This window comes from Rhinichthys klamathensis, unplaced genomic scaffold (genome assembly GCF_029890125.1).
Source record: "Rhinichthys klamathensis goyatoka isolate OS25496 unplaced genomic scaffold, OSU_Roscu_1.1 h1tg000186l_1, whole genome shotgun sequence".
Lineage (NCBI taxonomy): Eukaryota > Metazoa > Chordata > Actinopteri > Cypriniformes > Leuciscidae > Rhinichthys > Rhinichthys klamathensis.
The window spans coordinates 420,661-445,778 of NW_026606714.1; the positions used below are offsets into that span (position 1 = coordinate 420,661).

General features: G+C 39.3%; 3 protein-coding genes across 4 annotated transcripts; all 3 read left to right on the forward strand.

Moving 5' to 3' along the window:
* Positions 1-6,630: 6,630 nt before the first annotated feature.
* Positions 6,631-8,412, forward strand: tmsb2 (thymosin beta 2). Of its 2 annotated transcripts, none has more exons than XM_056261880.1 (3): positions 6,631-6,936; positions 7,576-7,721; positions 8,160-8,412. In XM_056261880.1, exons 2-3 carry the CDS (start codon positions 7,580-7,582, stop codon positions 8,195-8,197), a joined length of 180 nt encoding a protein of 59 aa, XP_056117855.1. In that variant the 5' UTR covers positions 6,631-6,936; positions 7,576-7,579; the 3' UTR covers positions 8,198-8,412. The 2 variants fall into 2 exon arrangements, with proteins under 2 accessions (XP_056117855.1, XP_056117856.1); XM_056261881.1 differs by having other exon boundaries at positions 6,650-6,936; positions 7,617-7,721; positions 8,160-8,408.
* Positions 8,413-12,583: 4,171 nt separating this feature from the next.
* wnt8a (wingless-type MMTV integration site family, member 8a) lies at positions 12,584-14,608 on the forward strand. Its single transcript, XM_056261882.1, has 6 exons — positions 12,584-12,872; positions 12,976-13,009; positions 13,158-13,296; positions 13,464-13,589; positions 13,698-13,840; positions 13,953-14,608. Exons 1-6 carry the CDS (start codon positions 12,685-12,687, stop codon positions 14,514-14,516), a joined length of 1,194 nt encoding a protein of 397 aa, XP_056117857.1. The 5' UTR covers positions 12,584-12,684; the 3' UTR covers positions 14,517-14,608.
* A 925-nt stretch (positions 14,609-15,533) lies between these two features.
* Positions 15,534-17,774, forward strand: LOC130095183 (protein Wnt-8a). Its single transcript, XM_056261876.1, has 5 exons — positions 15,534-15,563; positions 15,715-15,853; positions 15,953-16,078; positions 16,227-16,369; positions 17,184-17,774. The coding sequence occupies exons 1-5, from the start codon at positions 15,534-15,536 to the stop codon at positions 17,736-17,738; spliced, it is 993 nt and encodes a 330-aa protein (XP_056117851.1). The 3' UTR covers positions 17,739-17,774.
* The last annotated feature ends 7,344 nt before the right edge of the window (positions 17,775-25,118 follow it).

The window sequence follows — 25,118 nt, forward strand, 5'->3', positions numbered from 1 at the left end:
ACACCAAACTGCTTTGTGGCGCCAAGTCAAGTCATCCTCATTTCTATAGCGCTTTTAACAATGTAGATTGTTTCAAAGCAGCTTTACAGAGATAAACATATAATTTAAGGTAACCGAGATTGGTTTGGTTTTATAGCAGTTCTTGAATAATGTTATTTCCAGCTAAAGTTAGTTGATTGATTCACTTCCATCGAAATGATCATTAGTTATTAAATTAGGGGCCGATAAGACGACACCGTTCTCTCTAAAGACTGTAAACTGAACCTGTGATAAACGCTGGAGTTCACATGCGCATTAAGAATTGATTCTATAGTTATGTGCGTTTGAATATCTGTGCGCAAGTTTGTAATTCCCTACAAACCATGCCTAAACAAACTACTTGTCTTGCCAATAAATTTGATACAGTCGGGTTTATCACTTCGGGTAGGTACGCGAACCGGATTTTCCACACCGCTTTATCTGTAGAGTGGGAAAGGGATCCTCCATAGGGAGAGGCTAGTTGGCACTTCAGCACTGCGTTGTCATCGGGTCCAGGCGAATCTCCTTGAAGCAAACAAGCGGTCCCTTCCTCTGCCAGTGGGGTGAAGACTGGAAGATTCTACACTGCTGCCAATCTTGATGTCACTTCCTCCAGTCCCAGACTACTGTTTGGAACTGATCAGCTGCAGCTGCTCTTCAAGATGTATGAGTGCACTGAATAAGAGCACTGCTCTATGTTGTTGTGATCATATATGAGAATCTTTTCGTACCATTGTTTAAATAACATTCACTTGTATATGCCATGCAGTTCATGTTTTAGTTAGTATTCATAATGTTATGTCCAACTTCATAAGGTAATTTTAAGCCAAATTTACTGTATTTCCTTTATCTGTTCAAAGCTAATGTTAGTGGTGTGACACATTACTGTGATATGTGTTGGTAATTTGGTCATTTGTCTCAATTCGTAATATTTACAACCAATCTTTCTGGGAATATATTTTGCATAAATAACCCAAAAGAAAATTTAGTTTGGTGAAATTTCAGTCCTTAAACTTGTTTAAGTAATAAACACTCATAATGTAATAGGATGATGGTTTAAGATATAGGCCATTTGCTGTCACCAGCATGATGTTGATCTTCTTACATGGACATACTCAAATACACAAAATAACTGGTCAGTATTTACCAGAAATATTGTAAGACAGAATATCTAAATTGTTCTGACTATTCAGTTTGTTTCCTTTAATCAATAAATGCTATATCACAATAAAAACAGTTTATCTTTGAGCCAGTGTTGAGAATTTTGCTCATTTTAGTGTATGCAGGGCTGGACTGGCCATCGGGCATACCGGGCATTTGCCCGGTGGGCCGACGTGCTTTGTGGGCCGATACATCTCATACTTAATTTTTTTTTTTTTTTTTTTTTTGTCTGAACGGCCCATAAAACTCGTACATCGGCGGCCCATTGCGTTTAGTTTTGTTTAATTGGCGGCTCTGGGATCTTTGTGCAGTAATGCATTGGACAAAAAAGTCAGCGTAGGTTTTTCTTTTTCTCACAGACCGGCGCATGATGAAACGCGTAGATCAGCGGCCCATTGGTTATTTTCTTGATTGACACTGGGCTGGTCCAATCACATCTTTAAACTCGTCCCCCTTTGAGCTCTGAGTGAGCGAGCAGTGTGTATCTGTCAAAATAGTCAGAGCGATGGAGAAGAAACGCAAGGAATGTGCAGTGAAATAGCGTGAAAAAAGAAACTTCAAAGGCCCTTCAAGTGTCTGATGAGGATAGTGAGGAGGATAAAGGAGAGAAATAAGTGAGTGCAGAGAACTGTGGTAAGCAGAACTAGGCTACTGTCACAACACTCAGGCTATGTAGGAACCCGCTACCCAGTTACGCATTATTTACACATCTGCATATTTGACGATTACGCATTTTATTAGAATTGTAATGAGACGAGTTTGTAAACCATGTTTTTCTTCAAAAATAAAAGCTCGATGCCGTTTCCGTCAAAATAAAAGATAATGTGCTTATCTCTGTATAGAAATTAGTACGAAACTAATTATGTTGCTTTTAAGTTGCTTTTATTTTTCAGTGCATTTGTTTTACAACATATGGCTATTACTGCCATGGGATTAATATTATAACTATATAATTATTATGTAGTAGTGTAATGTAGACAGACACTATATCACAACTAAAAGAGTTTTGAGTTTTTCTTTGTTCAATTTGCACACTGAATATGGGTTGGAGCTCTTTATTTTCAACTCTCAAAGTGCACCAGATTGATGAATTTAACATTAAAAAGCACAAAATTTTCTTACGGGGGAGCATACCCCCGAACCCCCCTAGAGGGACAGAGGTGCACTCACCACAGATTTCCCAAAATACTCTGGGAAAAACCGGTATTACTATCCCAGCTTATAGCTTTCTTTAGGATTCAACACTGTGGAGTATAGTTCAACTTAGTAGTTATTTAATCGGTTAACTCTTACTCACTCATATTCACTTATGGCATTAGTGGTTTTAATAGGAGTTGGTATACATATTCAAGGGCGTGCAAAGTTCCGTTGTGTTATATAGTGGGCCAGTCTGGGCCAAAATGCCCGGGCCGATTTTTTGTCCCAGTCCAGCCCTGAGTGTATGAGGCGGTCATCTTGGATTTTACACTCCAATGAGTTTCACATAAGAGATACAGCTTGGCAAACAGCAAAAATGGATTCAGCATAAAAAATACCCCTAGAATAGTCTATTTGCCAACTTTTACTCAAATGCCTGAAGATTTTTATTTAGGGACATTTTTATGATTTTAACCTGGTCTATCTGACGTATAATCTGTGCACATGTCCTAGACTACCAAAAATTAGGATGATCAGTTTTGTGCTGTAACCACATACTGCTAAAGCATTAGTTAATGACTGGTATTTTAACATTTTCTCAGAAAAACACAAGTCCATGTAAGCATCAAAACAACAACCCACTTCCAGAATCAGAATGTTTTTAGAAAGTTCATTGACAACTACAATGTGTGGATTATTTGGATTTTCTCTGAGGACACTTCATAGAGAGTTTATGTTATCATTCAGATTTGAAAACCAACTACACACACACACACACACACACACACAGGCCTTCATGAATAGAGACAACAAGATATAAGACCAGGCAGAAAGAGGGCTAAAAAACAATATTAATAAATAATTTATAAAAAAATAGTAATAATAGTAATATTAATAATATGAAGATAGTAATATATTAATATTAATGAAAATAAATATAATTGAAAGGGTTATTTATAACACCATTAAGGTATAGCACTTTAAAGCACTAGTGCAATGCCTGTGCAAAATCTGTTTTTGTGTGTTTTTACTAGTAATTGTTGGTTTGTAGTTGCTGAATAGCCTAGGCTACTATTACACAGGAGCCTAAACTCTGAGAAAACGATAACGTTAAGCACACCAGAATAAAATATAATATTCAGAATTAAACCGTGTAGCTGACTTACAGATTCAGTTAACATCCACAAATGAATAAGCGCGACGATTCAGGGGAGGTTCAGACCTTGGCTGGAGCAGCTACACAGTTAACTCAGAGAAAACGCTACGCTTGAGCAAACAGCTTGTGAATAGGCAACTACAAATGATGGCCGTGAATAAAATATAATATTTAGATATTTTTAAACCACAACCCTATGATGTCAGAATGTTTATTTTGGGGAGTGGCCAATCAGTGTGCAGTGTGAGAGGGGGAGTGGCCACTCAGTGTGCAGTGTGAGAGGGGGAGTGGCCACTCAGTGTGCAGTGTGAGAGGGGGAGTGGCCACTCAGTGTGCAGTGTGAGAGGGGGAGTGGCCACTCAGTGTGCAGTGTGAGAGGGGGAGTGGCCACTCAGTGTGCAGTGTGAGAGGGGGAGTGGCCACTCAGTGTGCAGTTTGGAGGGGGAGTAGCCACTCAGTGTGCAGTGTGAGAGGGGGAGTAGCCACTCAGTGTGCAGTGTGAGAGGGGGAGTGGCCACTCAGTGTGCAGTGTGAGAGGGGGAGTGGCCACTCAGTGTGCAGTGTGAGAGGGGGAGTGGCCACTCAGTGTGCAGTGTGGAGGGGGAGTGGCCACTCAGTGTGCAGTGTGAGAGGGGGAGTGGCCACTCAGTGTGCAGTGTGAGAGGGGGAGTGGCCACTCAGTGTGCAGTGTGAGAGGGGGAGTGGCCACTCAGTGTGCAGTGTGAGAGGGGGAGTGGCCACTCAGTGTGCAGTGTGAGAGGGGGAGTGGCCACTCAGTGTGCAGTGTGAGAGGGGGAGTGGCCACTCAGTGTGCAGTTTGGAGGGGGAGTAGCCACTCAGTGTGCAGTGTGAGAGGGGGAGTGGCCACTCAGTGTGCAGTGTGAGAGGGGGAGTGGCCACTCAGTGTGCAGTGTGAGAGGGGGAGTGGCCACTCAGTGTGCAGTGTGGAGGGGGAGTAGCCACTCAGTGTGCAGTGTGGAAGGGGAGTAGCCACTCAGTGTGCAGTGTGAGAGGGGGAGTGGCCACTCAGTGTGCAGTGTGAGAGGGGGAGTGGCCACTCAGTGTGCAGTGTGAGAGGGGGAGTGGCCACTCAGTGTGCAGTGTGAGAGGGGGAGTGGCCACTCAGTGTGCAGTGTGAGAGGGGGAGTGGCCACTCAGTGTGCAGTGTGAGAGGGAGAGTGGCCACTCAGTGTGCAGTGTGAGAGGGGGAGTGGCCACTCAGTGTGCAGTGTGAGAGGGGGAGTGGCCACTCAGTGTGCAGTTTGGAGGGGGAGTAGCCACTCAGTGTGCAGTGTGAGAGGGGGAGTAGCCACTCAGTGTGCAGTGTGAGAGGGGGAGTGGCCACTCAGTGTGCAGTGTGAGAGGGGGAGTGGCCACTCAGTGTGCAGTGTGAGAGGGGGAGTGGCCACTCAGTGTGCAGTGTGGAGGGGGAGTAGCCACTCAGTGTGCAGTGTGGAAGGGGAGTAGCCACTCAGTGTGCAGTGTGAGAGGGGGAGTGGCCACTCAGTGTGCAGTGTGAGAGGGGGAGTGGCCACTCAGTGTGCAGTGTGAGAGGGGGAGTGGCCACTCAGTGTGCAGTGTGGAAGGGGAGTAGCCACTCAGTGTGCAGTGTGAGAGGGGGAGTGGCCACTCAGTGTGCAGTGTGAGAGGGGGAGTGGCCACTCAGTGTGCAGTGTGAGAGGGGGAGTAGCCACTCAGTGTGCAGTGTGAGAGGGGGAGTGGCCACTCAGTGTGCAGTGTGAGCAAGAGTGGCCAGCGGCTAGAGCGGCAAAAGCCAATGTGTGCTTCTTTTACCAATATCTTTTGCATTTTTAGTTCAAACAACGTCAAACTTGGCACTGCACTTTACTCTTAAATATTAAGAATGTTTATTTTTAAACCACAACCCTCTCTAATGTCAGAATGTTTATTTTTAAACCACAACTTAAATTTGTGCTTCTTTTACCTATATATTTACCGATATCTTTTGCATTTTTAATCCAAACAACGTCAAACTCGGCACTGCACTTACTCGTGCCCGTAGCAAGACACCTGTCAAGTTTAAAATCCATCGGACTAACGGTTCGAGCGATATGCGAATAACAGACAGACACACAGACAGACATATCTGTCTGTGAACTTATGAAAAGGTTCCTGTAATTTATAGATATATATATAAATATAAATAAATGGTTCTTTATGGAACCTCATAAAAAGGGTTCTATTTAGCACCAAAAAGGGTTCTGCTATTGTTACAAGCCGAAGAACCATAATTTGGTACTGTTAAGAACCATTTTTCTTAAGAGTGTACATTATAGAAAATCGAGGGCTTAGTGATTAATAATCTCAGGATAAAAGGCAAAATATATTTACCAGGAAAAAACATTTATTTCATAATAAATTACTACTGACACACTTTAATCATTAAGGTCCCTGTGACCCCAACCAATGAGGAAGTGCAGCGGATCTCTACAGGACATAAGGGTTAAAGAAATTAAGCAAATCAATTGACAAATGGGAACAGACAAGGACAAGAGAATTGGTGTAAAGAAAATAAATGAGCAAATGTGAAAGTGTGAAAGAATGTTCAGCATCATTATTCGAGTCTTCAGTATCACATGATCCTTTAGAAATCCTCCTAAAATGCTGATTTGCTGCTCAAGAATCAATTATTATTATTATTTTGAATGCATATATATTTCCACAAAAATATTACGCAGAACAACTGTTGTGCTCAACATTATGTACTTTGTGCTTTTTGAAGTCTGCTGACTAGTCCAACTGAAATGTGAAATGATGTCACACTATGAGACCTTATGACTAAGTAGTTGAAATCACCAAGTATGACTAAGTAATCAAACCAAGCTAATTTCTAAGTAAATGCAGTCATTTTAGCCTCAGAGGCATGCATATACTACTATACAATATACAATATACCCAATAATATTGCAACATTTAACTTGATTTCGATGGTTAATTTCCAGGATTTCACATACAGCTACCGTATATTCAAAACGATAGATATAATTATAGAAGAGTTAAATGGTGCTTCCCCTTGGCTCAGCGGGGGGCACATGTTAAAATGAGACATGACTCAGCGTCTAAGGCAGTATGACATCCCAGCCCCCAACCAGACAGCTGCCACACTGCTGTGACCGAACCCTGCAATCCCAAAACCACATGCCCTTGTGCCCACTCTGCTCGTCATATTCCATCTTTATTAATTCATCATTCCAACACGTAAAGGCATTGCATGTCTGTTCTCTACGGAGCATGAATATTAACTTGATGGGATGGAAGGGGTAGGCTGACTAAACCTCTCCAGCATCCTCCCTCTCTCCCTCCTTCTCTCTCTCTCTCTCCTCAAAATTCCACGCCCTATCGGATATACAGACACCAGCAGACGCAGTCTGGGTAATCTCAGCAGACACGCCGTCCTCCTCTCTTTCTACCAGCCAGTGGATACAGACACTTTGTTCCCTGCGGTAAGTCCTTTATCCATCATAACAATAGCCATCCTCCTCTCGCTGCATGTGCTTGTGGGTTTAAGGCATGATGACTGCGACAAGATGGCAAATTCATATTGGCTATAGGTGCGGCAGCCAGAGAGTGAGGAGAGACAGAGGGATATAGGAAAATGAATGGCTATTTATCCAGTGAGGTAGACACTGCAGACACTGCAAAGGCTGCCTGCATGCTAAAATGGTGTAGTCATCCATAACGTGAATGAAGCAATGTAGAAAAGAACAAAGACTTAGAATTAATAAAGGAAATAGACATTCTGTGAAGTTAAAGAGGGAAATGTGCTGGTAGAGACATATTAAGATGCATGGAGAGTTGGCTAGGTGGGCGGTTAGCATCTGAACATGATACACGCATGCTGGGACACACGTGTGCTACATGCTACCATCACATGTCTAGAGAGAATGGGGACATTTCTTCCCACAGCATCAGGCTGACTACCTAACAACATTGAAATGTAGTGATTTGATGGTTTAACACATTTGGACTAAAATAACATATCAGTAATATTTATCAGTATTTTAATCAAATACATTTAAAGACTGTCTGTGAAATGGCCGAAATAACGTGTGAATTTTCCTGTATGAAACGACAAAAACAAGGTCAATGCTCTTGAAGTCACATCTGTCATCTCTACTGACAGCAAACATGTCTGACAAGCCAGACCTCACGGAAATCGCCAGGTTTGACAAAACCAAGCTGAAGAAGACTGAGACAAAAGAGAAGAACCCTTTACCCACCAAAGAGAGTGAGTGTCTGTTACATTACAGCATACGGTGTGTCCACTCAGTTTGGGTGTGGTGTAGGTCTCTCTTCCCCCCATCTGCAGTGTTCTGTCTATCTTCTCTCTTTATAATTTTGTTTCAGCCATTTGTTTCTCTTCCATCCCTGTATCCCCAGATCCATCTCTATTATTCTTGCACTCTCACACTACTCACCACACAGCCTCTTTTTTCAGCTTCTTATGTCAGCAGATGCTGTCAGTTCAAAGTCCTCCATCAGCATTGCAGTGCAGACCTAAGCCTGCTTGCAGAATTTCCCATGTGAATAAGCATCTTATTTGCAATAATGCCACGCTCCCTGACACGATCGTCCTTCACACACATATCTGTCTCTCTTATGAAGCTTTATATCCTGCCAAAGCATTAATAAACATTATTTACATTTAATCTTTCTCTGTTTTCAGCTATCGAGCAGGAGAGGAAAGGAGACGCCACCCCATGACCCAAGAGACAACGAGAAGACAAGCACAAAACATGTTCTTCTGACATGGCAGATATTACAATTCATATTTCTGTTTAAAGGGTGCTATTGCCCCATGTGATCCATGGTTACCATGGCAATTGGAGTCACTGGGGCCTATAAATGGGAGTGTGATGAAGGGGGGTGACCTGAGACAGGGTTTAAAATAGTTATTTTACCAAATTCTGTTTAGTGCTTTTTTTAAGGGTTTCTTCATGAAATAAAGACAAAATGAAATGTAAAACAAATAAAATGCCAAATATGACTCCTCTTCTTAAATTAATTTTTCTTTTGGTGATTATTCATGCTAATGCTAATTTTGGGTTTGCATGTTTTATAGGGACTTTAGACATAATGATTTGTATACTGTACAAACTGTATATCCCCTAAACATAAACCCACAAAAAACTGAAAGAAATTTTTTTTTATATGTTTTTATAGCCTAAGTTGTTTTCCTCATGGGGACCAGAATGTCCCCACAAGGACAAGGATTTCTGGTATTACCATGTCCCACAACGTAGGGTTTACCAAGACCACACACACCTTTGGAGGGTGGTAATATGTTTTCAAAGAAGTAATTTTTTCATCAAAAATACAGTAAAAACAGAAATTCCTGTCAAGGCGAAGCTGAATTTACTCCAGTCTCTAGTGTCACGTGATCCTTCAGAAATAATTCCAATATGCTGATTTGCTGCTCAAGTACATGTATTATTATTATTATCAATGTTGCACACTATTGTGCTGCTTAATATTGAGGTGGAAACCTGGATACATTTTTTTAGGATTAAAAATAGAAATGATGAATAGAAAGTTTAAAAAGAACAGCATTTATTTGACAAATTGTTTTGAAACTGTCTATAGGCCTACTGTCACTTTTGATCAATTGAATGCATCCTCGCTGAATAAAAGCAGTCTATAATTTATTTATATATATATAAATATATATTATTATTTTTATCACAGAGACAAGACATTTGAACGGTAGTCAAATAGCTCTGGGGCATGTTGTCACACTATATGAGGTAAGTGGTCACAATGAGAACAGGTTTGAGAAGAATACATCTCTTGACTTAAAATATATCACAATCACAAAAAAAAACCTTCAAAAATCTGTCCGACCTGACATTCATGGAAAAACATCCTCGTCCAGAATTAAAACTTTTGGTTAAAAATCTACCTTATATAAATTGTGAATTGATACCTGTAGCTGAATTTCCACGCCCTGCAGGAACTGACTGCATGTCTTCCATTCACTATATCTTTTCTGCTTTGAAAACATTCAGATCCACTGTGCATGGACACAATACCATTAATGCTCTTGCAGCATGACTATTGTACAGGTCACGGCATGTAGGCTAATGTAACATTAAAAACTCAAATGTCACCAGCAGCCATTAAATAAGAAGGTAGAGGTATGTGCTTGAAAGCCATAACTTGGTACTTGTAAGATATAACATAACATAATGACGCTAATAAAAGGACAACCAAAGGTGTATAATACAATTGTAAAATTAACCATGTTTTGTGGTGCAGCCAGCAGGGGCGCTACGATTAATAATATCCTGATTATATGTCACACCTTAGGGTTATTATTGCCCACGTCTTTATGCTTTAGAAACCGATTTAAAATCATTAACATATACGATATGATCGACATTATGGGACCTCTTAATCCAACCAAGAATTATCAAATCCAAAATTTGTTAAAGTGTTGAGAAAAGTTCTTCTTCACGTCAGGCCAATGCGGCTACACACAAACCTCGAACATCGCTGATTATCCGATACTACATGTATTTTACTGGGCTATTCTTGATTTTACAATTAACACCTGCTGATGAGGCGCTAGAGGACGCGCCTATCTCGTTTGAACTGAAATCTGATTGAGATGTGAGAAGCGCGGCTGCGCTGGCGTCACTGTTCCTGCCACCCATCCACAGCGCTTCTTTAACACTTATCGTCTTTTATGGCAACTTATCTCTTTCCAAATCTAACATAACAAAAACTAATAAAGTAAACTGATAAAGACGTAAAACTCCAATAAAAAGCTACAGGTTAAAGTATGTTGCTTACGCAAACATCTAATAAACTCCCTTTTGTGAAAGGTTTATAAGAAGGTAGCTAGCTATGTGACGCTGACACTCATTCACTCATCTAGCCAAGTAAACGTTAAAAAAATCGCCTCATTAAAAGTCTGATTGAAAAAGAAAACGTTGGTATAAATATTTTGCAGAAAAGTTATTGTTTTAAAATGTGTTGTTTATTGCAGGAAGCATTTTGTTATCGTGTGACAAGAAAACCGCAAGATCATTAATATATATATATATATATATATATATAGCCTATATATATAGGCTATTTTTTTTTTGACCATTTTATGAAAAGGCACATTTTGTTCAGGTCAAATGGGAAAACCTTTATTAGGCAATTTTTTTGTAAAAAAAAAACCTATAGGCTACAATTTTTTTACACAAACACCTAAGAATTTGAGGTGTTTTAAACTAAAGTTTTATTTTTTATAAGCCTATAATCTCAGGCATCCTTATTTCCTCCCTAATCACAAAACAAGGCGAAACGCCTTAACACGGTCAGTGACTGACAGGCTAATGAACTGCACCTGAGCTTCTGTGAGCGGCTAGTCAAAATGGATCTGTGCAAGGTGAGCCATGTTCCCTCGTATCAATCTGATATGGGGAGTAGACGCTGTGGTGATGCTCTTCTAGTCATTTTAATGATTACTTTCTGATTATTAGCAACTTCGTTGCCCGTAGTTGTTAGCCGTGTGATTTAAAGCGTGGAAGTATCGTTGTGTAATTGCACTCAGTTTGTTACTCCATAAAACCATCCTGAGATGTCTGCGACAGAGCGTTTATGGCACAATGGCTCCGTTTAGGTTAGGTCTGAGTGTATCAGATCATTGTTTAATACGGGTTTGTTTTGTAACAAGTAGGTGTGGAAATTTGGGTTTCAGGCACCGTGTAGACTTGATGATGCCGATGTCCAATTAGTGGGGATTATCCTCACTTGCGCGTCCCTCCATTGTCTTCCAACCAGCAGCATTGGTTAAACCATTATCCGACCATCAAATAAACGCTGTTTTGAAAAGGGATTTTTGAGTGGCTAACGATTTGATTCGAAGATGTCAATACGTGGTTTCAACAATTAATCTTCCACGAGCAACAGTAGGCTGTGTAAAAAAAAATCACATCTCCACATAGCGTATTAATTAATCGCAAAAGTCATCGAAAGTAAAATGATGAAATATAATCGTTCTCATGATTATCCTTTTGTGTACATTGCTCAGCTGTTGATCCCCAAGTGACAAATAATAACGTGGTGTGAATTAGCTTATCGGGTTTGAATTTGTCTTACACGACACATGATTGAATTGTGTAAACTCATCAGCACTAAATATTGAAAATGGATGCTCTATCATTACAATGATTTGTCTCCCATAAGGAGAAAAATTATTTAGCTACTTTAAGCATATGGCAATAGTTTTTTTTTTTTTTTTTTAAACGTGAATTGACAACTTAATTTAAATGTATATCCCTTTCGACATAAAAATCGAATGACTAAATCAATTAATAAATGCATTCATAATTATTATTAGTTTTATTTTGCAGACTAATGTTATGACATGTTGCACTCTATAGGCCTACATGTATCGGACTGTTTCCAGACATTTTTCACACCAGAGCTGTTCCCAGGGGATCAGCTGGTCTTCTATTAACACTAGAGTGTCAGAGGCGTAGACGTGTTACATGTTATTTGCATGGCCCTTAGCGAACGGAGCCGAATGATTTTATGACTCGTCCTATACAATGTAGAGCAGCCCCTTACATTTCAGTGTCATTTCCAGCTGAAAAACTTTCCCAAAACGTGACAAGTCAAGTCTCGAATAAATAAACAAAGTCAAGAAGCTAAACTAATTCAACAAAAAAATAAAATGTTAAATATGTATGATTATATTGTGTATGGCCTATTATATATTTTATAGAATATATATGATTATTTATAAACTAAAAAAACTCTTAGAAGGAATATGTAAGAGCTATTTTGATGCAAACATGCATGCAGTGATATGTCCAACACGGAATCAACAACCAGCGTATTCATGAATACACACAACACCTTCAATAGACAAGTCTAATGAATGGATATTAGCTGAATAGTTTGATGGCTTTGGACAGTTCAATTCAAAGTGTCTGATAAATACACAAATGGTAGCACATTAAAGTTACAAAAATAACAGAGTAAATAAATAAATGGGTTGTCTAGGAACAATTTGAAACAACCCTGGTCGTGAACTACAGCTTAATAAAAGATAGGCTGAATGGCTTAGTGAAAAAGTGTTAATGCTTTGAAGTGCAGTTAAGGCCGTACAATTCCAGTGACGAGCTCGACGTCTTTTCACAGCGAATTGTCAAAGGTTGGAGATCCCTGTCACTCAAAGTTGGCGACAGGTATAAATGCCTTGCTCGTTCAAGCACCGAGTCACTTGTTTTCTGTGTCTTCCTGTGTATCCATCTCAGTGTTTGTGCTTTGCATCTCCACAAGAAGGGAGCATCGACTTCGCTCACGCAGCAATGAACCCTTGCCAGATTTTTGCGTCGTTGGTGATGTCTATGTGCTGTCACGTACTGTCAACAACAGCATGGTACAGACTTTTTACACAACATTTCGGATATCTTAACATACTTCAGTTGTTTTTTGTCACTGTTATCTATAAATATGCTTTTTTTTTTTTTCTCCTTTTCTAGGTCGGTGAATAACTTCCTGATGACAGGACCAAAGGTAATTTAGGTTTTTACGTCTGGCACTTGTACAGCGATATTTCATTTATACTTTATATATTTTATTATGTAGGCCCTAGTAAAATGTCTTAAAGTAAAATGTCTGAACGTACAGTGTTTAATTAATGCTCATCTTTTAAATCCACCAGGCTTACCTCACATACACCAGCAGTGTGCAGGCAGGGGCTCAGAGTGGTATTGAAGAGTGCAAACATCAGTTCGCATGGGACAGGTGGAAGTGTCCGGAAAGCGCACTGCAGTTATCTACACATAACGGCCTGCGGAGTGGTAAGCGCTACTGACAAATTTAGATTGGATACATCATGGTTTATTTATTTATTTCACTTAAAAATGTATGTTCCAAATTAACTTTCCTTTAAAATGTATTGAATTTGACGTAACATGTTCTAATATATATATATATATATATATATATATATATATATATATTTTAGCGACCAGAGAGACCGCTTTTGTGCATGCCATAAGTGCTGCTGGAGTTATGTACACTTTGACAAAGAACTGCAGCATGGGGGACTTCGATAACTGTGGCTGTGACGAATCCAAAATAGGAAAAACTGGTAAGACATTTTCGTTTATTTTATTAACTATGCTTATGTGTAATTCAAATTTAATCAAAGCTTTCAGACCAATAACAGCAGACTTTCCTATTCTCTTTTTTTTCAAAGGTGGTCGTGGTTGGGTTTGGGGAGGCTGCAGTGATAATGTTGACTTTGGAGAAAGAATCGCCAAACAATTTGTGGACGCGCTTGAAAATGGTCACGACTCTCGCGCTGCAGTCAACCTGCACAACAACGAGGCTGGTCGACTCGTGAGTAGCATTAGTTTTATTCTCTTATTAATCTTTCTTTAGTCAAAAGAAAAACTTTATTTATTGCAGCATGCGGGTGCATATGGCTAACGTGAAACTACATGTATTGCAGGCCGTCAGAGCAACACTCAAAAGGACATGCAAGTGTCATGGTGTATCTGGAAGCTGCAGTATTCAGACATGTTGGATGCAGCTGGCTGACTTCAGAGATATCGGCACCTATCTGAAAATCAAGCATGGTCAAGCACAGAAGCTGGAGATGGACAAAATTCGGATGAGGGCAGGTAACAGCGCGGATAATCGTGGCCCAATCGCGGACACGTTCAGCATCGTTGCGCGCACAGAACTCATTTATATGGAAGATTCTCCAGACTACTGCGTGAAAAACCTCAGCCTGGGACTACATGGAACAGAAGGCAGGGAATGCCTACAAAGCGGGAAGAATCTTTCACAGTGGGAGAAGAGAAGCTGCAGGCGGCTCTGCCACGAATGTGGTCTGAAAGTAGAAGAGAGGAGGATAGAGACTGTGAGCAGCTGTAACTGTAAATTTCACTGGTGTTGCACAGTCAAATGCGAAACATGCACTCAGACTGTGACCAAATATTTTTGCGCAAAAAGACACAGAAACCGTCGGCCGCACAACAATTCACGCAAAAGACAACGTAATAGGAGATGAAGTTATCCTCTTTTCAAATATATTAAGTTGTATATTTCCAATGTAAATATATTTTATATGAGACGAGATATGCTGCTTTTTCACTTACTGCAGCCTGTATTATTCCAATTGCTAATGTCAAACACAAGGGCTTCCTCGTTCCCAGAACTTCCCACTGTCAATTGATCACATAGCTTACTAAATTCTAATTTCACGTAGATATGTTCATTATTTGCACTTTTCGTTGTCGACATTAGATCACAGGTTTAGTTACTTATACAAATATGATCGTTTTGAATATTTGCACGTCTCTTTCATCTCTCTCTCTCTCTCTCTCTCTCTCACTTGACAGTGTAATGTTTCACAAGGGGCTTGGAGTGTTGTTTTTATGGAACTTATTTAAGGCAATTATTTTTTTTAACTATCACATTATTATTTTTAAACTATTACATTCTGTTTATATATATAGATATATATTAAATGGACTTATTTTGTCGTGGGAAGCAAATTAAATATTTAAAACAAAATTACAGTCTCCTAGTGGTCGATTTCATTGCGCAGTTTTGTTCAAATGTTTATTGGTGAATAAACAAAGTAAAATCACTCCCAATCACTTTAATTATGTATCAGCCCCAACGACGCGGCCTGGAGACACAATGATCTGTCCTGTATTGATATCCTTTGAAGTTCATTGAAGGCGTTTCCTTGACCTGGCTGGTGACTGTGGACCAATAGCTTGACAGGAACCCTATAACAAAAGGTATTTTGCCCAGGCCCCCATTGAGAGGAGTAGCCTATAAAATACACGACAGTAGGCTACATCACTTTTTCAAATCAGCACATCGCCTGCTTTATCAGTGTGGATCTAAGATAATGGCTTACATTTTCCTCTGGGTGTTTTTATTGTTAATTTGCGACAAAACTCTCCCTGGGCACACATGGTGAGGATGCAGTGAATTATTATCAGTTAATGTAACATAAACATAACTGCTCTTGTTAACATATGTATTTTGTTTTGCTTTTTCCTTCCATAGGGAAATGAACAATTTGCTGATGACTGGACCAAAGGTATAGCCTAATTTGTAGCCTATTCTTAGCTTTGAAAAGCCATTTAAAACGACCCCTTAAAAATCGTTTTTTTTTTACGAAATAAAAAATGACCACGATAGGCTATCATAAAAAAAAAATCTTCAATATCTTTCCCATATTTTCCTTTTAGGCGTATTTTACCTATGCAAGTAGTGTGCGGGTCGGTGCTCAGAGTGGGATACATGAATGCAAACATCAATTTGCTTGGGACAGGTGGAACTGCCCGGACAGCGCGCTACAACTTTCCACAATTAAAGGCTTTAGAAGTGGTAAGATATGTGCATAAATATGAATTGATCTCCTTTTTTTTTTTTTTTTTTACAAAGTCTGAAAAATAAATGACATTTTTATACTCTCTACTTCTGTAGCAACGAGAGAGACGTCATTTGTCCATGCAATAAGCGCAGCCGGGGTTATGTATACTTTAACCAGAAACTGCAGTCTCGGAGATTTGGACGACTGCGGATGTGACCGTTCGAGGAACGGCAAACTCGGTAAGAACAATCATACAATCATAAACAAATTCATAACCTTCATGAACTTCGTTTTTTTATGAACAATGCAATAAAAGTGAAGTAGCCTATTTGCATTCAAATAAAAGTCAAGACGTATATTTACCCAATGGGATGAACTCTATTTCAGGGGGTCGTGGCTGGCTTTGGGGAGGATGTAGTGACAACGTAGATTTTGGAGAGAGAATTTCTAAACAATACGTGGATGCGCTTGAGACTGGACAAGACTCTCGAGCTGCAGTTAATCTTCATAATAACGAAGCTGGACGTTTGGTAAGTTGAGAAATACTTTTCATATGTCAAAGTTTTTATAAATTAGGCCTAGGCCTACTGTCAGATTAAAAAACACCTGATGGCTACCTGAACAGGGACGAAAATATTCTAAAAACCAATTATTAAAAATAATGTCATACACTAGCCCAGGGATGGGCAACGTCGGTCCTGGAGGGCCACTGTCCTACAGAGTTTAGCTCCAACCCTGAAAAAAATCACCTGCCTGCAACTTTCTAGTAATCCTGAAGACCTTGATTGGCTTGTTCAGGTGTGTTTGATTAGGGCTGAAGCTAAACTCTGTAGGACAGTGGCCCTCCAGGACCGAAGTTGCCCATCCCTGCACTAGCCTATAGGGGCGCAAAAACACGAACCTCAAACAACTAACCTTCTGTGCAAGACGATCCTCAAATAATTGTGGCCATAACATTAGGCTACACAATTCGTGGGTTGTCTTATGCAAATCGATTTTAATTATAGTTTATAGGCGCCCTAGTGGATAGCTGTTAACTGTTTTAAAGACACTTGCCATACAAAAACAAAACTCACATTTTTCTGATACTACATTTGTGTTCCATAAATCTATAAAGGCGATGATCCCTGGCTATATTTAGCGATTAAGCAGCTGTTGCTAGCCTATACCTCAAGAAAATACTATTCTGTTCAGGACTGCTTTGTCATCTATTGTGGTTACTGAAACGTTTTTTGATTATTAATACATTTTTTTTTTTTACAAACAGGCCTATTTATTTGTATAAAGAATAGGCAACAGACTTTTAAGATTTGTAAAATAACAATAGGCCAATTTGTATTCTAGGCTGTAAAGGCGACCATGAAGAGGATCTGTAGGTGCCATGGCATGTCAGAAAGTTGCTCAATGCAAACGTGTTGGATGCAGCTTTCTGATTTCCGTGAGATTGGCAATTACCTGAAAGTGAAGCACGACCAGGCCCAGAAGCTCGAAATGGACAAGAGACGAATGCGCGCGGGCAACACCGCGGACAACCGCGTGGCCATGGCAGACGCTTTCGGCTCCATCGCCCGGACAGAGCTCATATATCTGGAGGATTCGCCGGATTATTGCGCCAAGAACCAGAGCCTCGGGCTTTCTGGCACAGAGGATCGGGAGTGCCTGCAGCATGGAGAAAGTCTTAGTCAGTGGGAAAGGCGAAGCTGCCGCAGACTGTGCCATGAGTGCGGTCTGCGGGTGGAGGAGAGGCGCACAGAGATAGTGAGCAGCTGCAACTGCAAGTTCCACTGGTGCTGCACAGTAAAGTGCGAGAACTGCTCTCAGGTCACTGTCAAACACGTTTGCGCCCGGAGACACGGAAGCCACGGTCACCAAAGACGCAGACCTCGAGGACCAAAATAAAACACCTCCTAAACTATTTTCTTAGGAGAACACCTACCTGCACTTTATCGCCCTTAATATATTTTTATTTCTGTAAATACTCAATTATATATTAAGGTATTATAATAAAACAAAGTAACTGAAATGTCTTGTGGTTTGAATTCGTTCTTAATGTCCATGATGACCAAGTTGATATTTATGTGGCTATCTAACAAACAGGGATGTCCAAATGTGAAAATACAGTTTAAATGAATATAACCTGCACTGCAATTGACCTTATGGAATTGAAAATACGCAACATGATTTAGCGATGAGGTAAGAAATGCAGATAGTTATGAACATAGGCTACACAATAACAATGCGTGCAATAAATTATTTACAAAAAAGACTAACAATAATGAAGTCACGGGTTTTATCAATTTAATATAAACTTGTCAAAGACAACTTCTCTGGACTTAAGGCTTCCCTCAGGAAGTCTCTCGTACTAGTGTCTTATTGGCTGTAGAGCTCATGAATATAATCACGTTTCCTGTGATATGCTTGAATCAAAATGCGGTCGGTGAAAGCCTGACAGACGCTTTACAACAAAGATTTTCCCCCTTGCAGTGTCTGTAAAACAAACTTTTTTTAATTGTAATTAAAGATTACATCTTTTATAAAAGTAATGATGGTATGATCAATTATGGTGAGTCGAGAGCTTTATCCCAGACACGCGCTGTCAGAGAAAACCCTTGAAATTATGAGATGTCAATTAGTACCACAGTATATGGCGTTTATTTAATGAATACTCTTGAAGGGATTAACTTTGTGTCACACTTGGCACATCGCCCTATAGGCGCCTCCCTTGCCTAGACTTTGGCGCACTTTGATATGCGGACAGTTGGCCACTATGCTGCCCCGGTGACAAAAATGTAGACAAAGCCCGTAGGAAACATGCCACTGCTGGAAGGTGTTTGGCATGTCAATCCTCTTTGCCGCTGTGTTGGTGTAGGCTACATTATCACACCTGTGGAAGTCACTGCGATGCATGTAAATAAATCAAAGGAAGGGTCTAAATTCCATTATTAGTCACGTTACGAGGTTGAGAACACATTTAAATTGTAAAACCAGCCTTACTTCGTGTGTCGACAAAGTGATTTGTGATTATGTTTTACCCCATTTGATGTTATGGCCTAATCATGACATTTGTTTTTATATAGTTTATCAGCAGATTTCTCACTTATTCCTCAATGCATAGTCGGTTTACTCAGTGGGACATGCCATAAATCTGCCAAACTGTCTGGCCTGATGAATGATGGGATATTGGCTCAAGTGGGGGTCTTGACTCAGAGGACAGGGGGTGGGAATCTCAGAATATAGTATGTCACAGTGAGTTAATTTGCCTCCCTTGGCTACTTCAATGTTGAAAGATAAAAAAAATATTTGACTTCAATTATTTAATATATAAATAATTTAATTTAAATTAAATAGCTCACTTTGCTTCAAATAAATGAATAAATAAAAACAGAGAGTATTTTAAGTAACATTTCTCTGTATTTTTTTCACTAATTAACAGAAACAACCCATTCACCCACCACAGACTGGCTATTTGCCTTTCAGGATGCTATGTTCTTTCCCAGGCCACCCTGCTGAGCTCTGATGAATAAGGAACAAAGTGGCCATCCCCTCAAATACATACCATGTTGTTGTCATCTCAGCCATGACCCCCATTCCCATCCCCTCCTTATCTCTTATTTTACTGACCTTTCATATGGATAGAATCAGGTTGTAATCTCAGTGTAGCCCTTTGGTTTACCCACTTCAAAACCCCAGCACTAACAGTGATCTCAGTCTGTTCCACGCCACAAAAGATCTATTTCCTTTTAGCTTAAGGATTCCACTTGCGCATGACAAAGGCCAGGAATGCAGAGTTGCATCAGAAGAACTGCCACACTCTCCATCAAGCTAAGAACTGACTCCCTGACTTATTTGTCATTCATTAAAGGTATCTGGCACTAGTTTATTGGTTTTCTTTTCGATGACAGGTCAATATCACTGATATCATTATTTGGTTAAATCCTAGTGCCTCCTACTGAGATCTTTTGGGTCTCGAGTTTTTTTTTAAATATCCACCTCTTCCTTATGTTTAAAGTTAGGCTATGTAAGTGTGGGAAAATAGTAAAGCGCATTACATTGTTAAACCAAGCAAGTAGGCCTACCTAGATTTTTTTTTATATATATATATAATATAAGATCCTATTAAGAATTCATTTATCACTAACGACTAAACGGTTGACCATAAATGACCATTTAATTCCTAAAACATACTGCAATGAAAGTTCCTTCTGTTTTTTTTTTTTTTATTTGTTAAAAAAACTAGCCGTGGCTTGCCAGTAAGGGCAGATGGGGCAGAGCCTCACCAAAATATTCATCCAAAACATAGACCTCTATATAAACTAAATCAGTAATAAATTGTAATTGTGTTCTCCATTCTGCAAAAAAGATTTTTTAAACTATATTAAGGCAACATCCACACGAAGCCAGAGCTTTCCCTATCCAATATTTTTTCCCCTCATTCTAAAAAAAAAATTCCGTAAACACAGCGCCATCTCAAGAAATATCTGCGCACACACGAAACCACTGAAACCTATATGAGGAGGCTGCAGACCTGGAGGCGGCAGTTTTACACCCCGGCAGTTTTAGGACCCTGTTGTTCCTGATGCGTCCAGTAGAGGGATATACTGCGAAATAACATAATTAAATCGACGCTTACACATTAATAACCCGTCCATAGACTTGACAATTTTGTGTTTTTTTGTTAATTTAAATATAAACGTTACAGTGTAGATCTCCACGGATTAAATTTTCTGTAGATATTCAGTTGGGCTTCACTCTCTTCACTCAACCTACAGAAGACTATTTGTTTTTGTGAATTGAAAAATTAAAAATACACATAGTTGGATCAACTATGTGTTATGACAGGTGATGCTATGACCTACTGCAGTTATAGGCCAATTCACCGTAGGTTTTTATATACAGGAGACTGAGTGAAATATGTTTTTGTGAATTTATATAAAGTCACATTTAGATATTAACTATATTTAGCCCATTAGACATGCAGTACCGTGTAATAATATGGATCCTCGATGAAATATCTGCTGTACTATTCTATTGGTCATCATACAGCTACAAAACAGTGTCCTACACAGCATTTTATGAAGACAAACACAATTTATCCCTTTTCTAAAATTCCATGGGCCATTTAGAAGATATAGACAATATTGTTGTTCACAAAAAAATATTTATTAACACCATTTATGAATTATGATGACTCCCCTATGGTTTGCCACTCTTCTTTAACTGTTTTTTTTTCTTTAACTGCTCCTGCTCACTGATGAAACATTAAAAAATGAAACATTAAAAAAGTTAAAAAAGGACATCCATGGTGAATTTGACCTTGTCCCTGTGTGTGTGTGTGTGTGTGTATTTTCCTTAAGTAGCTAAAGCAAACACACCTTTATGAGATCCAAGTTAAAGAGAACTTGGTAAAGACAGAGTATGATAAAAACCCACATTAAGTGCACATACCCTACATTTGAGTCCAGATCAGTAAGCTATTTTAAGAAAAAATGTATATTAAGATGTAAATGAGATAATTAGATCATCTCATTTATAAGAAACAACTCAAACCAGAATCTACATTCAAACCATATGGGGAAAGTTTTTAATGTTTTAACATATTTGAGTGAGTGTGCAGTTTAACTCTTTACTTAGAGAGAGAGAGAGAGAGATTTACATACCTATTATAAATGTGTCTTTTGTGTGTTCACACCATAGACTGTAAAAAAAAATCACATATTTCCATTATCTACTGTAATATTGCTCTACCATGTGGAGTATGTTTTAATGCGTAAACAGAGTCTTACCAGAAGAGGCCAAGCTAAAGACAGGCAACAAAAGAAAATTCAAATTCAAATTAATTTTAAATTGAGTAGAGAAGATAGGGGAAGCTAAACCTACACGTGGTTAGCTAAGTTTAAGCCAGATAGAACAGAAACCTGTCAAAATACATTATAGACCCATCCATTGATATATAAATGAATTGATATCTACCTAATTGATATCTATTGATATCTACCTATCGAGCTAATCGTTTATAAATAATAAATGTTGCATCATTGCTAAAAAACAATAACTTTAGCAGATTATTTAACATACAAACGACAGAATCTATTTTTGTCAGATTTTAATTCTAACGATGTTAAACTTGATTATACGGTATTATTACTTTGTCTTCTGGGCAAGTTTCATCTTCATAAAGACAGAACCATTCAAAGTAATCCTGATTCTAGAATATTCTCCTCTGATATAAAGTTAATTTTTTTCTTCCTTTAAGAAAATGTCAGAACCTTTAAACTCAAAGGTTTATAAAACAAATAATATCATTGAGTCTGTTGTAAAGAACCTTACATGTTTTTATATTGACAAAATGTAATATTGCATTGATTTGTGTAACCTAATTCAATCTCTTTTGATGTCCGTTTACCCCCCTTGTTTTTTTGTTAAACAGATAATTTAATCCGTGCAGATCTACACTATAACGTTTATATTTAAATTAACAAAAAACACAAAATTGTCAAGTCTATGGACGGGTTATTAAGCGTCGATTTAATGATGTTATTTCGCAGTATATCCCTCTACTGGACGTATCAGGAACAACAGGGTCGTAGAACTGCCGGGGCGTAAAACTGCCAGGGGCGTATATCTGCCGGCTCCAGGTCTGCAGCCTCCCCCTACTCACTGAAACCGACTCAAAACGATGTAGTATACATGCCAGATCAGCATGTGGCGCTGTAATTCTGCGACAGAGATACACTAAAAACGGAGAAGACTTGAGGCATTCACATAAACCATGAGTACAAAACCTGTATACAATAAAAATAGGCTCAGTAGCTTTTTCTACTTCTTTTTTATTTATTTATTTTTTTACCAAGAACTTTATTGAACAATTTAAACAACTATAAATGGCCTGGTGTAAAATATGAAATGTCTTAATCAGACAACAGTAAAATAAAGACATAAAATAAAAATACATTGCAAGTAAATAAGAAATAAAAGAGGCGCATTAGCTTCTACAGCACGAACACAAGCATGTAGTCCGCAGTTGTTGTTGCTGTTACGTGACGTAGCGGTGTCTGAGTAGGGTCGACCAGAGCCATAGAGAGAAAGAGTTGCGACACGCTTTGATGTCGCCGCGACGGCTGTCACGTGGTTCATGTAAGCCCCAATAGTTCCAAAACATATGCGGGCTGTCATGTTCTTCTATGGACAGACAGCAGCGATTGCATTATTAAACGGTAAATATAAAATAAAACACACACCCAAGTACTTTTTCAGCTGTTATTGCATTTTGTTAATGTCAGTTTTGCATTTGGAGAGGCAGGGTGACAACTTAGATAAGTTTTACGCTATAATAATTGGAGGGAAACGCTTAGTGTTCATGTTCGCATGGGTAGTAATAGCACTGGCTTTGGCGGCTCTAACTTAACTTTTCCATGTCATTCGTCTGATGATGGACGTCTCGTGATATTTATTTTAGCATAACTGGGTTGTATTAGGCTATTGATTCCCGTGATCTTGCTTATAAATTCCGATTCAGCCATTAGCCTACCTTCGTGATCACGCAAAGAGGTCTGCAGTGGCGGTCCGTTGCCAACCAACATAAAATATAAATAATTACGCTGTGCATGTACAAATGAGTGATTTAGGAGGGAAATAGACTGCTCCCATAACGTAGAAAGCAACGACTAAATACAGCGATGTTCGGTAAATATTCAAACGAAAAATATTCTTCATAAAATTAAACCAGAGAGATAGTTAATGAGTGAATTAACTATGTTCCTAAATACATATAAGCACATATATGCATAACCCTAACCCATTTAAATAAATGAATTGTGTGTGTGTATGTATATATAATATTATATATAGGCTATATATATATATATATATATATATATACATACATATAAAATATTATTAAAAATATTATATATTATATACACAAGTTACCGTAAGTTAGCTAACGATAGTGAAGTGTTGGTCACGAAAGCTATAGCTGCAATTAACCTATTATCTTCCAATAAACATTTACTAAAACTGGCTACATAAAATATAACTACAGACTAGATTCACGAGAGGTCGGCTAATGTGTGTAAAAGTAAAAAAATACAGTAATTTCATTAATTTACCAGCGAGCGTACTTCGGAAGCACTGAAAATGAATGGGGTTCAATGGAGAAACTATCAGTGTTTGGAACTATTGGCTGCTCCCATAGACAGTAAAAGAAATGGACACAGCGACCCCATAGACTTCAACGGAGAAAAATGAAGTCAATTAGAAGCACTCACTTCCTGATTGCCAAGCGTACTGCGCAGGCTCAAACTGAGCTTGACGACGTAGATGTGACGTGAGCAACTTGTACGTCTTCTAGTAGCTGTGCCAAGAGGAATCTGAATCATTCCCTTCCGAATCTTGCAGAGCCGGAGTTCGTGAGTATTAGCTGTCCATGAGCTAGCAGCAGGAGCAACTTTATGACACTCTACGGGCTTCTCCCTTGACTTTATGCCTCCACGTCCCCCCGATTGCGCGCGAGCTTCTACTTCTGTCTATACGGTAATTTCTCTACTGTGCGACAGAGAGTCGCGTGTTATGACGCAATCGTTAGCCTATTTTTACAAAAACAGCTTCTACGGGGCCATAACGTAAGATACATGGTAATGGAGCCTTTTATACATTGTCGTGTTTCTTTAGAAATAAACAATGGACAAATGGAGTCTTTAAACGCCTCAGATGTAAAGTTATTCGCTGTCAAAGTGACGCAAAAATGAATGGGAGTCAATGGGATGCTAACAGCAGGTGAAGGCTTGCTAGCCAATGGCGGCGCCTGGGGAGACTTCAGTTTCCGGCTGGTGGATTACCCCCTTGGCTGCTCCACGACACGCGTTACTTCCGCATTCCAAAGTTCCTATGGCGGTCTATGGGAGTGTCGCAACTCTTTCTCTCTATGGCTCTGGGGTCGACACATGGGGTGATGACATCATCGTTTCACAAAATATACGGATTGGGTGGCTTTGACTGTACACACGAAAACGCAAGGGTGTCGTTTTAAGATATATCAATTCTGGGACCCGGTTTTAAAAAAATAGCAGTTTCAGGCCAAAACACCAGATTCGTCTGGACGAAACGCTATACGATAATAATTTTTTTACGTATAACTTACATCTAAACGCATCTTCGTGTGGACAAGCCCTAAGTCATAAATTGAGTAGGATATAACAAAATTTAGCGTATGGTTTCGGCAGGCATGTAGGCCTATTATGATAGCGGGGCAGAGGGTGGCTGAGGGTGGAACTACAGCAC